This window comes from Agelaius phoeniceus, chromosome 2 (assembly GCF_051311805.1).
Source record: "Agelaius phoeniceus isolate bAgePho1 chromosome 2, bAgePho1.hap1, whole genome shotgun sequence".
Classification (NCBI taxonomy): Eukaryota; Metazoa; Chordata; class Aves; order Passeriformes; family Icteridae; genus Agelaius; species Agelaius phoeniceus.
Genome location: NC_135266.1, coordinates 39,120,695 through 39,135,427, shown reverse-complemented (window position 1 = coordinate 39,135,427; position 14,733 = coordinate 39,120,695). Strand labels below are relative to the sequence as shown.

The following is a 14,733-nucleotide window of genomic DNA, read 5'->3' as shown; positions in this document are numbered from 1 at the left end:
ACATTTCCAGTGACATGATCTAAATCCTTTTATAGCTTCTTAAAGACAGAAATTAAATGTCTTCTGTGGAGTACATAAGGCTGGTTATGATCTATATCTTCAGAGTGGCCCATAAATGTGTTTAGGGCACTTAGCTGATTAATTAAAAGAGCTTGGTGAAATAACACTGTGACCTACAAAATTATCACATTGAACAACATGAAATGGAACTATAAAGTAAGGAATTATGTAGCAGAACTGTCATATTTGATGATTCTCATAGGCAATGTAAATCAAGTTATTTCTAAGCATTGTCTGAGCTATTTTGATGACGTCTGATCATCCAAACATTATTTTTAAAAATTAACTTCTTTCCTAGTACATAAAAATTTGCATTGCTTTTAAAAATGCACTGGCATTCCCTCCCTGTAAGTCTTAATATAAAAAGATCAAGATATAAATTATTAGTATGGTTCAGAGCTTATGAAACAACTGTAAACTTTCACAAGACAGGGAAAGCACAAAGGCATCAAACTGACTTCAAATAAACATAAGTTAATTCTGATTCTTTCCTTATGATGAAACTAAAGTGCTTGACAAACTGATCGTTCAATCAAAGATTTTAAGTTAAATATCAAAAGAAATTGGACTGCTAACCAAAGCATTACTCAAGTATGTGTTTTCAGATGGTAAGAAATGAGATAATTTTTAGAATGACTATGACTATTTTCAGAGGCTTTGTGCAAGAATTAAATCAATAAGTAGTGCCATCAGGACAAGAAGCAAAAGGCAGCATATAAGTACATACATATGTATTTATATGTAAATACATAGGATAACACAAAAGTTTCAAGATATTAATGGATTTTTCAGAGAATTTTCATTTATGGTGTGTAAGGTTACTGTGATTTTTATTTGCTCCTAACTTGGTTTAAAGACCAACTTACATTACACCACTTGGCATAGTAATACATCATCATTTATAGAGAGACCTTTGTGTTTTGTATTAGAAAGCTTTTACTTAAAAATGCTGACATTTTATCCATTCCCTTTATAACTCCCAATCTTCAATATTCATTATCTCATACTGCCTAATGAAAGGATTATTTTCTCACTGTAAGATTCACAATATTTTTTGGCCCTAACCATGTAATATTTTAAAAGAAGCACTATTCCACAAAAAAATTATTTTCTTGTAGAATGACCACTTAGTCCCTGGAAAAATGTTTTTACATATGCCCTTTGTAGCATCACTACATGAAAGCACAAAACTGCTCCATGAAACTTGGGAGTGGCATTGGGATTGGTCCCTGTGTGAGGCGTGCATATGGAGTAAGGGCAATTCGGAAACCACTCCCTCTTCTTGTGAGATGCATAGGAGAGTCTGCCAGAGATGGACTGAGCCTCACCTTCCAATGGCTTGGGTAGAAAATGAGCTGCTGGTTTTGTTTTCTTCACTCTGTTTCCTTTCATGACCTGCCCTTCTTTGTTCAGCCCCAAGAACCAGGCCCTTCCGGACTCCTGTTGTCTGTAGAGCATGGATGAGTAGATTACATAATAATTTTCAAAAACAGACTCCTTGAATTTGCACTCTGGTGTAAAAAGTTCCTGTGGGAAGAAAAACAAATGTTAAATGGTATCTCTAAAGAGCAGGATTTGTTTTGTTAACTTACAAATACCTCGTGATAAGTTTTACATATTATTTAAGAAAAGGTTCTGCTTTAAGATCAGGAGTTCTGTCTTTGTTTGAAAGACCTCCAGTGAACTTATTTCACTTCCCATGCATGCCTCAGTTTACCCATCTGTGCTACAGAGATAGTATATTTTTAAAGCAGAAAGAAAGCCACACAGGCATAAAAGCACTATTTAAAATACAGGCATAATTATTGTTATTATGCTTCTTTCTCTGATAGGATGGACTTACAAAGATTAAAAAAGTCTATGCAAAAATAGTATTAATGAGATAACAGTTGTTCTGTTTTAACTGAATGCAGCAGGCTCCCTCTTGTTTACAGCAACTAATATTTGATGCCTAAGGTGCTGCTACCAACATTCAGCATTCCCTGTAGTCCAGGAAAATACCACCACAGGGAAATACTATTCTGATATACAAATTTCTGGACAAAGAATAGTAATTCCTACTGGCATACTCAGCAAACATTTCAAAACTGGAATTTTTTTTCAGAAGTCACATTCAGTAACAGCAGTTATCCTAAACTCTTTATAGGTTAATCTAAGCATAAACATCTGTAGTCCAGCAGCCAAATAATTTTTAAAAAATATATATTAATAACACAAGTAACTAACAAAATAAACAGTATGAATATCCATTGAGATAGAGATTAACAAAATTCTTTGAAAAAACCCAGCAAGTTAATAAGCAAATAAATATACATTTAAAATATCACAAGAAAATAGCATTCCATGTGAATGTGATTTTCCGTCTGTGGACCCATCTGCTGAAGCCTGTAGAAGAAATAAGACATAAAAAGAGGAGGTAGATGTGGGAAAGGGGGAAGTAGCTTGCTAAGATTCAGAGCTCAAAGTTCTCAGCTCTGAATACTCTTTATATTTCTTTTAGTTATCTTTCCCAAAAAGCAAAAAAAAAAAAAAAAATCTGGAAACTTCACATCTTTTCACTTCTCCATTCACAGTATTTTTTTTTCCATTTCTTTTTATTCCTGGCCCCATGCAGTACTGAGTTAACACCCAGCAGGCAATGTATTTTCAGGGTCTCTATGCCATCCCCAGCTGCCTATATATTGTAAGAATTTCACAGCTGTTTCTGCCACAGATTTAGTTTCTGGAAATCAAAGTCCTTAAAGACACAGTTCCCCATACCAAAATGCACAGATTAAAGACTTTTCTGAACGTGCACTGAATATCACTTGGTGCACAATCTAGTTCTCCTAATGTGGTGGGGTACATGGTATTTGTACTGCCATGGCTTGAGTTACCACCTGTAAGCAAAGCTGTCTTGAAGAAAACCAGGCATACTATTAGCAGTCCCAGTCTTTGAGCTTCAGACTAAAAAAAAAAATAATGTATTTTATGCAGCAAGAAACTAAAGGCAGGATCAGCTTAGAAATAATTTGTGAGCCTGCCCTAAAATAGGTTGCTTTGGCTGTGTCAGCCAGTACACTTAGTGTCTACAGGTCCGACTCTTACAGGATGCAAAACCAAATCTGAATTGTGCAATGGCATCCTTTTGCACTACCACATCTTTACCCTCCATGTGTACAACTGCATACCAACTGCATATATAGGGATATGTATATATACACATGCAAAAATGCAAATAGGGACTGTACTAGAGGCACTGAATACTGATGACAGGAAAACACCTTAACTGCACAGTCTCCTTTGCCATGGGGCTTTTTCTCTCTCTGTTCAAAACTTTAAGACATCTGTTGTTTGTGTTACTCTCCTTTCTCCTCCACTGATTTCAAGTCACAGTAGGGCTCAAGGAGACTCAAAATAAAACCAGAAGGCAGGGAGGCATGCTAGAGGGAATGCCTGTTAAAGCCTAGCACAAGCATTTACATGCGAGTCATGTTCCTTGGCTGTTGAAACAGCAGATGCTAATCAGGAAATGCCTACACAGCTCTCCTTATTGCCTACTTCACTGAAAATGCTACCCCCTGTGTTCCCCATGAAGTTTTACTTCCTTGTAAAGCTCAATTACCATAAACACTACTTCTTAGCCAATACTCACATTTTTTGTGCTATAAACAAAAGCTGTTTGTCATTCTCTGTTCCTCCCTACTAGAGCTGCTTGGCTGCCTCTAAACACTATTTGTACGTTTTCCCTAACAATATCCATTATTGATAGTTAAACAAGGTTCCTTCAATTCATATCCCTTCTCTGAATCAAACCAGTCTCTTTCCTCTCTCATTTCTTTGGCATTGCAGTAGTGTTTCTGACAGTGCACAGTATATGAAGTGGTAGGGGTTTACTTTACCAAGTAAAAAACGCAAAAATATAGATTATGGCAATGCAATTACTTGGCTACTCCTGGTTGTAGACTAATAGACTGGATAAACTGTCATCATTACTACTATGTAGTTATAAAAAACATAATAATAGTCTGATTTTATTTTTTTTTGGTACAAGGAAGAGTCAAACCCAAATACTGTATTCTGCCTAAAACTACTGCAGCTATCCTACTCCAGATACTCCAGATCCTTGGGTAGGACAACAGCTTTGGACTCATAAAGTGTATTCATAAAGTGTATTAGGAGGCTATTCTGCCTGGGTTAAACTCTCAGTCAAAAAGCCCCTTAAATATATGTTACTTGAAAACAGACTAATAGTTCCAGCAGTGTGGGGAGTATTCATTAATGAAAATTAGGCACCTGACAATTACTATACTAAACTGCAGACACCAGTTCCTCTAAGGAAAGACATCTGAAATGGCCCCTTCCCTGGGGCTTAGGTGAAATTGAATATTTCTAAGTTAAGAGTGGTGCCTAAAGTGTCTTGCCTCAGACACCGTCTCAGCTGGCTGAAAATTGCTTCTGTATTTTCTACAGTAAAGTAGCCATAACACCTAAGGTGTTGGTTTTGCATGTACCTAGGTCAAATCGAGATCTGCATATCTTAGACTTAACCCAGTGAGAACTCCCAGAAAATTACTAATGTGCTAATAGCATTGACTTTAAAAAAATAATCCATGGATGACTTTATTTAAACCTATTGTTGGAGTAGAGGCAGTACAGGGTGTTTTATAAGGGAAACGGAGTGGTGAGGACACTCCCCTAGGCTACCTCCCTATCTGTATCCAACCTGAAGCAATCCAAATCTGCATCTGGCTGACATGAATAATTTAGATCTTCCCTGCAAGAATGACTTTTTGGGTTTTGATCCCAGGACATTTTGTATTAGGAAGTGAAAGAATAAATTGCAAAACCAGATATGACTTGCAAACAAGAATTTGTGCTCAGGATTTCTCTGTCAAGGTCAGAGCCCAGATTTAACCTGTAGTTTTATATAAAAAGTGGTTTTATCCTGTCAAAGTAACATTTGACAAATAAAGTGTATACCAGCTGCCAATTTTCAAAACCCCAGGAATGGGTTTTGGCTGTGAAGTGCAATCTGATACAGCTTCCTGGGTCCCAGAGAAATGAAGGACATGTTAAATTGCACTTTGCTGAGAAGAATTCTCACTTGGATATTTTTCTAGATTCTCATCAAATTTTTGCTTGATGTGAGTCTTATTTGGAGATATTTTAATTCTAGTTGCAGTAGCATTAATTGCTAATTAAAGATTGTGAGCTCAAACTTGTGGAATCAAAAGTTCTGTCATTGCAGAGTTCTTAGTTTTGGGGCCCCCACCAGCATTGCCAGATCTTAGCATTATACTATTCAAAATGATGGGATTTTACCTCATGGAATCATGTGGTGATATCAGAATCTACTTTCAAATAAGAACAAAACACAAAAGAAATAAAATAAAAAGAGCCATTATCCACTTCTGAAATCTGTGAGTTTCTGAAAAGAGCTCAAGTTACTTGTGGTGTCAACACAAAGATATAAGGGGTTGTTGAAAGTAATTCAGATGACAACTGAGATGAATTCCCTACCAAGTAATGTCTTCTTGTCAATCAAAAGCTGAGGTCTGACATGATGAAGCTGAGCCTCAATGCCAATCAATACTATGGCCCTGTAGCAAGTGGCTATCATTCAAAATCAAAGCAATCAAAGTACAGCAAACTCAGTTGTCCCACAAGCCATTGAGTAATTGAAAATATTTGAATGGATTATTAGTGTAACTTCCCATTGCTGTGATTTTACAATTTAGTTTGTTCAAGCTAGTTAGGTTTATAGAAGTTACACATATCCATTCTTAGTCATGACTTTTCACTCAAAATAAACCCCACAAAGCACAGCATTCTCCTATACCAGTTCTCAGAAAGAAGAAATATCCTGTGAACCACAGAGTTACAAAGCAAAACTAGCATGACAACACAACTAGCCACATAGCTTCCAGACATTGTTTACAAATTGAATGGACACCTGCAGTGTTAAATTATATTTCTGTTCAGTAAACCAATAATGGACTGTCAGGGCTGAACAAAAAGTAACCTTTCATTGCACACCACGAGGGACAGCGTAATAACCTGGCTCTGCAATGGTCAGCTGTACCAACAATAAGGGCTCCCACAAGTTTCCTACCTTCTAGTCCTGAACCTTTAAGCCTCTTTAGCTTTGTGTTTTATTCTGAAATATATCAAGGAAGGGCATTGGTTACAGGTCACAGAAGTGATAAAGCTAGCAGATATCCTCTTGAATTTTAGCCAGCAGCAAACAAGGAGGCAGTGGACTCTGCTGGAGATGGGCACAACAGGACTTGTTAATCAACCAGGCAGCAAAAGCACAGCTGTAGGCTGGACTAGCTGCACTTTCTGCTTGGTGCCATGCAGAAAACACAATTGCAATACAAACTCAAAGAGACTGTCAGGCAAGGGACAGCCAGGCTAATCAAGCACTGTAAAAAACCCTGGTACTATTCATTACTTGCACCTAAATGTACAGGTTATGGAACAGGACCTCAGAGCTTTTGAAGTACAGTCCATGTGGAATCTGCCTGATGCAAACACCTCACAATCCAAAAGAAACCAACACATCCAATCAATGGTATCAGCGCAGTAGGAGGTGGCTATTATAATTTTTTTTTTTTTTTTTTTTTTTTTTAGAAATGATGACAAAGAATTCTTAAGAACAGACTGGAGAAAGGGCAACATGAGCTTTGTGGAGGCTTATAGGAAATTTCTGCAGAGAGAGAAAAGCAGCACAGAGTCAGCACAAAAGTGTTTTGGGAGTTAGAGGATAGCAACACAGGAATAAAAAAAAGGAAATGACATTTTAATAGTGGATAGAAAGGTTGGAAATGACTCATGAAGACTGGTCTTAAGGTTGAAAAGAAGCAGTCTGCTTAATGAGGAAAATGCACTCAGAAATAAGTGAAAATAATCAAGGTGGGAAATGAACTTTGTGGCAGAGTTCTGAACGGAGACTGTGGGGGTAGCACTGTGTTCCTCAGTGCAGGAGGGGAGGAGGCTGCAGTGATCAAAGTGTGAAAGGATGAGATCCCAGAAAACAGCTGCAGTGGGGTGGAACAGCAAGAGGCCTTGTCACAGACATATTTGTGCAGCAAAACCTGTAAGAACAGGAGGCTTCTCCTGCACATTACACTTGGAATACATTGAAATTGAAATTGATATTCCAATAACTTGCTGCACATTGAATTAGGTGAGTTAGACTACCTTCTTACAGTAAACCTACAAAGCTTACATGTTTTAAGAGTCTACAGTTTGAAATCATCTTGTGCATGAGCTCCTCTTCAAATGGCAGAAAACACAGCAACACATGGTTACGTACCTTGTGAATTAAGAAGAAATTTATATTCTATTTCCTTCAGGTTGAGAAGACATTTAGTGTATCTAGGCCTAAAGAAACCCCAATACAAACATAATTTTTAAACATCAGAACAAGAACAAGCAAAGATGGCAGAATTTTCTATGTGCAAACTGGCCAAGTAAGATACCAAGGAACACAAGACTTTAGCTGCCACTGCAAGCTTTGCAGTCAATTACTAACTTCAAAAGTAAAGGCAGTAATAGCTGAACCTGACAATCCTATAGATACCCTATGAAAGCAGTAAACACTCACAGCCCCTTTCAAACACTTTCCACCATTACTAAATATGGTCTTTTAAAAAAGAAGAAAGTTATAAAAAGACTATTTGCTATCATGCAGGTAAAAACCAGGGATGATTCTTGCTGGTTAAAGAACCACTGAGAGTACATTAAAATGTCAGCATGTAAAAGAAAACTTTTAGCTATGATTTCTGTATCTCACTTCCAAGTTCTTTAAAGACTTGAAAATGAGGCTATAACTCCTTATACAGAAATAAAACACTTTTGACTAAATTTAGGGAAAAGTCAATGTAAATTAAGATTATTGCAAATATTAGCACTTACTTAACTAGGATTCTAATTAGCAGGGATATGAATGGTAATATTGATCATGTCGCAATTCTTTTATTCATGTACATTTATAAGCACCTCAAATGAGGTCATGAATAAAATGCACATAATATACATAAAGATAAGCTAACAAAAAATAGTTTGAACAGATATCTGTGTGTTTAAGAGGATCACAGAATCACAAAAGAGCTAGGGTTGCAAGGGGTCTTTTGAGATAATCTAGTCCAACACTCTTAACACCAATCAAAGTCTGGCTTAACTTTATGTGCAGATTGGAATCATGGAATCATTAGAGTTGGGAAAGGCCTCCAAGATCATCAAGTTCAACCTTTGACTGAACACCACCATGTCAACTAAACCACAGCACTAAGTGCCACATCCAGTCATTTCTTGAACACCTCCAGGGAGGGTGACTCCACCTCTTCCCTGGGCAGCCTGTTCCAATGCATAAACACTCTCTCAGTGAAGAAATTCCTTCTGATGTCAAACCTTCCCTGTGCAGTTTAGGGCATTTCCTATTGTCCTGTGTCTGTTTGCCTGGGAGAAGAGGATGACCCTCACCTGCCTACAGCTTCCTTTCAGGTAGTTGTACAGAGTGATAAGGCAAAACCAGAATTTACCGTTTTGTTTTACAAAAATTTCCCTACCTCACAACAGATAGGTTACCTTACTTACAACTAGAAGCTATGGCCATACTGATCTATAATTTCTTAAAAACAATAATATTCTTTATGGAAGGCAGAGCACAGAGCACATGCTCTTTCATAAATTTACCATTTGAAAAGATGAAACAATGATGCCAGATAAAAGAATATTTTAAATAATAACTGCATGGATGATACCAAATTACTACTTATATATACTAGACAGGAGAAGTAATATATTTCTCTCTCCTTCTTACATAAAAGCTACTATTATGTTACAAGCAGTGCTCTGGTATTAATCTTCTTTTGACCACTATCTACAATTCATAGCCATCAACTCAGTGGGACACAGCTGAGATAGAACAAATTTCCTTGATATGAGCATTTCTGATAAATGTTATTTAAAGTTGGACAATTTGACTCAAAAAATGACTTCATGTTTGTGAAATGCAGCCCATCATGAAGACCAGAAACATAACCAACACACCGGGAATGAGTGAGGAGAGGTTGTTTAAACACAAGAGAAAGTTTGAGGCAGCAGCCTGGAAAAGGTTACTAATTTTCAAAACTGTCTTCATGACACTCATTTAAAAACTAGAATGCTCCACTAAATGCTCAAGAGTAGAACCACAAAAAAAGACCTGCTTCCCCTGAATAAAAGAAGCAAAATTTATTTTAGAAATATTATTGAGAAGCCAAATTTGTACTTATGGGTTTGGTCTGGGAATGGTCTGCAGCCCACCAAGAGCCATCACATCTTATAGCCTATGGTCAAGTATCCCCACAGGCACATGAAGGAGAGAGAAGTTATTTTCTGTTTAATTTCAACTCTGAACCTTCACAGAAATGTGTAATTTTTTGCTTGGGTACATCTTAGGCTTTAAAGAAAACTCAGCCAGAATCCTTGTATCACTGAAATGAGATATTTGTTCTCCCGGAGCATAATCTCCTTCCCACCTAATCCTCAGCATCTACCTTCCCTTAAGATTCAAATATGCAGTAAAAATTGCTTTAAGGCTTCAGTTTAAACACCAACAATAACTCCTTGCTGTATCAACACAGAGAGACATCTTTTATCTCCTGTACAGCATCTGTGATTAAAGGAACCCAGTATCAATAAGAAAGGCAGATGCCCCAAGGCATGACTAAGAGAAATTGCTTGTATTGTAAGAAATATTTCCTTCCAGTACTGTCATGGGGGGTTTTGGAGAAGAAGATGAGTAAACCAGCCTATATTTGATGGTCACTTCAACTCAGAACAGCCATAATTCATCAGCTTGCTGACAGCACCAGGCTCTCATCTAGAAAAGGTCAATGCCAAGGGAAAAATGGGATGGCACTAAATTAAGGGACTGAAAGGAGGATTTAACAACATAGCTGTTGAAACAAACCATGATGGGCTGGGGAGGAAATTCTCCTCCAGTTGCCTATCAATTCACCATCCTGTCCCTGGATGAATAATGCAGGAGGAATACAGAGACACTCAGTCATAGACCAAACCTTTCCAAGTGACAGTGGAATTTTTTGACACAAGTTTATCCAGACACTTGCACTCATTACTGTAGACAATCTTCTGCAATGTAAATGTCTCACATAAACCAAGGTATAAAGAAAAACTCAAAAATAGCTATTGAAATGGCCAAAAAGAACAAAGGAGGATGATGTTTTCTAGTTATTTACCACAAGGAAATTTCTGCTCCTCTCTAATACACTGAAATATTGGATAAAAAAAATTATTAGAGTTTTTGCCACTATTGTGCAACATCAGATGGGATGGTATATTTTCATATATACAATGTTTTTGTAGACCTCTCAGTATGATAGTATACATGTCCATAACTATGTACAAATGCAAAAGTAAACATAAATAGGTGCAAATTTAGAGGTATTTTTCAAGGTATAATTTAGGCTCTTTCAGTTCTACATGTTCCTTCCAAAAGATGTGTGAACTTATGAAAGTTCAAAATGGGTGTAATTTACAAGCTGAGAAGCTAGAAAAAGTTGCAAGAACACTCAAGCTAAATGAAGTGGCCTACTTTAGTGTACTCTTTTCTATTTCTTTTTCCTGTACAGTTGTGAGCCTGTTTTTCTGCTTGCAGCCTTTCTTTACGACCTGTCAGTGTATGAATTACACTGTCTAAAAATCAACTATTATAAAAGACAGGGGCTGGAATAAATAGAAGTCAGGAGGGTAGGTTTTATGAAGTTATAATTATATGGTTTTTATATGGTATTCCTGCTAATGTTTCTTTCTCATCCTTTTGCTATTTTACACTCAGTGTTCATAAGAACATGAAAGGTAAATTCAGAGGAACCTGAGTCTGAAGAGACTTTTGTAAGGCAAAACTATAGCGTAATGAATGCCATCCTGTCTCTGAGAAAATGCAGTAGCTAAGTCTTCTCTTAGTCTCACAACTCAGTATGATCTGCAGTTGATCCCTAAATGCTGGGAAGGGAACAGGGAACAGAGACAACTTTAACAACAAACTTTAACTGTTTGTTACTTAGCTCTTGTTATATAGCAAATATGTGTTTTAGGAGAAGCCACCAATTTCTTCCTTCTTTCACTGTGCATCTTTTTACCCATCTTTGTTCTTCTTCTTTGAAAACACAACCACATATTCAACAGGCTTTCCCCATTTCCTTCCAAAGCACCTTTCACATATGAAGACAAAGGGCTCTAAATCCATTGTCTGTTCTTTTTCATTCTCTCCTTTTCCAATGAGAGGATAGAAAATGATGGACATCAAACCAGAAAGACAGCCAAAACCTGACAGGCTGACAAGCTCTTAAATATTCTGTACCATTTCCCGTTTTATGCATTTTCATTCTTTCATAGAGATAGATGCCTACAGCACTGTTCCACTTAAAAACAAAAAGTCAGTGCCCATAAGATGGGACACTCAACAAAGTGCTGCCTGCCATGAAATATCTGTTCAGAAAATATAACACAAGAGCAAACTTGCCTGTCCTGAAATTAATAAATGTAAACAAAAATCCTAAACATCTTTCTAGTATAGGAAATATTCATATATATATTTATGTATACATAAAATGCAAAAAGCAGTGTTCACTTAAAATATTTCAGTTCATCTAGGCACCTAAAAATGTTTTCTATTATTGTTTAATTTTCACACATCTACATAATTGTTACTTCAAGTATCCATTATCAGAAGAAACTTGAAGTACAGAGGCTCACACCCAAACATTCAAAACTGTATCATGAATCTGTACAAAAGAAATTATGTCTCCTGTTTTAACTAAACAATTAATGGGATATAAAATGTCAGCCACTAAAAAGTATTTTTGTAGAATGGCATCACACCATTAACCAGTTGGAAAATGTGAAAAGAAACAAGTCAGGTATTTTTGGGTATATGTTTATATGATAAAACCCCAGAAATTTAATGTATCTCATTAGAAAGGAGATGATTACATGCAACTCCTAACACACTCAGCATTGATGCTTGTTTTTGTTATGCATGGGTAACTCCAAGGTGGTTATATCTACATCCTGATATTCAGATAAAATTCCTCTTTCAGCAGCAAACTTTTAAGGGTTGATTATGTACAAGAGGAATACAGATGCCTGGAAAAACCTGTAAAGGTACAAAGATCAGAGTGGTAGCAAAGGGTTATGGCTTTTTATTTGCCTCAGTGTTACAATATGCATTGCAGAACCAAAAAAAAAAAAAAAATTGAAGTAGTTATATCAAGTAGTTTTCATGACAAGAAACAAACCAAAATTTTTGTCCGGAGCTGCTGACTACTGTGTTATAATCAATTCCACTACTTACTCAAGGTGCTAGAAATCTGATAATTTCTTAAAAAATCAGTTGTATCAAACCACTTTGTAACTCACTGTCTATTATAGGATATTCCTATAGCCATCCTGACAAAGTCAGCACTTAGTGTTGCATGGACATAACACATTTATTCTAGAGCAGCTTCAATCTATTCATGAACTATCCTGGTGAATAATGAGATGAAAATATACAACTTTTAACCCTTTTAATCTACTCCTGAGGAAGGTAGACTGTAAAACATAACAGCTTCTTCAAAGATGCTCAGATGTTTTGAATACATTTCCAAGAGAGCAATGAGGTTTTATTTGAGATTACGGTTGCTTTTACGGCTGCTTGGAATTTATTGTACATCAACTATGTTCCTGAAAAATGGAGGATCTTCCTCTTTGTCAACATGGCAGTAAAAATGTATTATCTATAGACTTGAGTGGCTAATTGCAAGGATAAACTGAGCTAGAAAGCATAAATTACTATTGAACTGTATATAAAAACAGTTGGAGGATCAGGGTCAAAACTCCAGCCAGTTCAAAACTGTAAGGTGACCTGTAACCTGCCATCAACTGGTAAAAGGGACACAATGGGTACACATATTAACATGGTCCCTGCTACATCATCTGTAAGAAGCAGGGACAAACTGCTAAAAGCAAATACCATTTTAAGGTCTTAGAAACAGCCCTTTGATTTCTAAAGCAAAAAGCATGAAGATGAAAATATCAGGTATTTTGATTTCCAAGCTTCTTGGAAGCACACTTTTTTTATTGGTTCACCAAAGATGAGCACAGTTTTCATATGTTCCTGTCACAAGAAAGGTGCATCAAGCCATGCTGCACACAAATTCTGAACTTCAAGAAATAATTCAAAAGAGCTGGAAAGAGGCTGAACTTCAGCCACTGAGTTGGTGAGCCCCAACTAATGCCTGGTGATTGATACCTCTGTAGTCACCCTGATCTCAGCTGCCTCCTTGCTTACAAGATTGTGGGATTTTTTTTGGTATTAATATTTGTTGATCTACATTCCATTTTTCTTGTCCATTCCCTTCAAGTCTTTCAAGAACCTTTTGAATCTTTGTCCCCCAGCAATCAAACCATCAACATATTAAAATATTGCTACAGGCCAGAGGAACTCCTTGTCCTCAGAATGCCATAGTGATTATACACCTGTTTCTATACCTATATATGCTGAGGAATGGAACTGTTTACTTTGACCTTAGGTTTGACTGCCTGCTTATACTTTCATGTTTAGAGCTATAAATATGCAATTTGCTTATCCTCAGCTTTATCTAGATTTCCAATTTCTCCCCCTGTCCTTAAGGCATTGCATGACACGTGTTCATAAAATTTATCAAAATTACATGTATGTTCTGCTGTTATCCCCATTGGATTATCTCACTAAGTTCTTAAAAAAAGCAAAAATGCAGATTAAGAACCTGTGTTTAGGCTTAAACTTCCTTTTTTGTTTTTACATTTCTCTTAGCTTCTGCCTTTTGCATTGGTCCAGATATTTACAAGGAGTCCCATGTGAGTCTGTGTATAAGAACCTATTTTTCAATACTTTACTCATCACAACTGAATTTGATTCTCATGCTTGTATTAAAGAATTAGATATGGATGTGTTTCTTTCCCCTGAATACTCCCAGTACTGTTCCTTTGTATAATCAACAGATTATTTTTGCCTTGCTGCTCGTAATGCCTTACAAAACATGATTTTTTAGAGACATGAGCTCCACGGAAGAGGCAAGGAAATGTGACCTTTGGGCTGGGACTGGAGCAGTTGGTGTGACTCAGTGCCTGTCAGGGCTGATCTCACTGGTGCTGACTCGCAGGGGCCCCAGGGACTGCCCTGTGCTGCCACCTCTCCAGCCCTGCCCTCTCCAGCCCTGGCACACCCCGTGCAGGGGGCCAGCCTGCAGCACTGGGATCGCTCACAAATGAGCAACACACTGTCTGTGCCCATCATCTGCAGGGGCCAAGGTCAGAGTGGGACACAGACACAATTTAAAATGCATGAAAACAATGGCTGGGGGAAGAGCAAATGAAAGAGTGGACATGGAAAGGGAGCTTTGAAAGATTTGAAAAATTTCCCAAACTATGAACTATTGTATGTACTGTGCTGCCCTGTTTTCTTGTTTTATTCTTTTTCTTTCTTTTTTTTTAGCTGAGTTTTAACCTATCACCTATATAATGGTATTTATTAATGCCACTTCTTTTGCAAAGACTCCAGACAGCTACTGAAAAAAACCCCACTGAAGTTTAGAAACTATTACCCACTATTGTTCTGTTCAAATACCTGATTTCTGTAATGGATAGGGTATAAAG

The 14,733-nt window shown here is 37.1% G+C and overlaps 1 protein-coding gene across 5 annotated transcripts in view; it reads right to left on the bottom strand.

The window, feature by feature from the left end:
- Positions 1 to 14,733, bottom strand: part of FGF14 (fibroblast growth factor 14) — a 380,035-nt gene that overhangs the window by 7,882 nt on the left and 357,420 nt on the right. For all 5 annotated transcript variants that reach the window (XM_054654603.2, XM_077173512.1, XM_077173514.1 and 2 more), the window contains one exon: positions 1,389 to 1,587. In XM_054654603.2, coding sequence (XP_054510578.1) covers positions 1,389 to 1,587 — 199 coding nt within the window. The remainder of the gene's footprint in view (positions 1 to 1,388; positions 1,588 to 14,733) is intronic.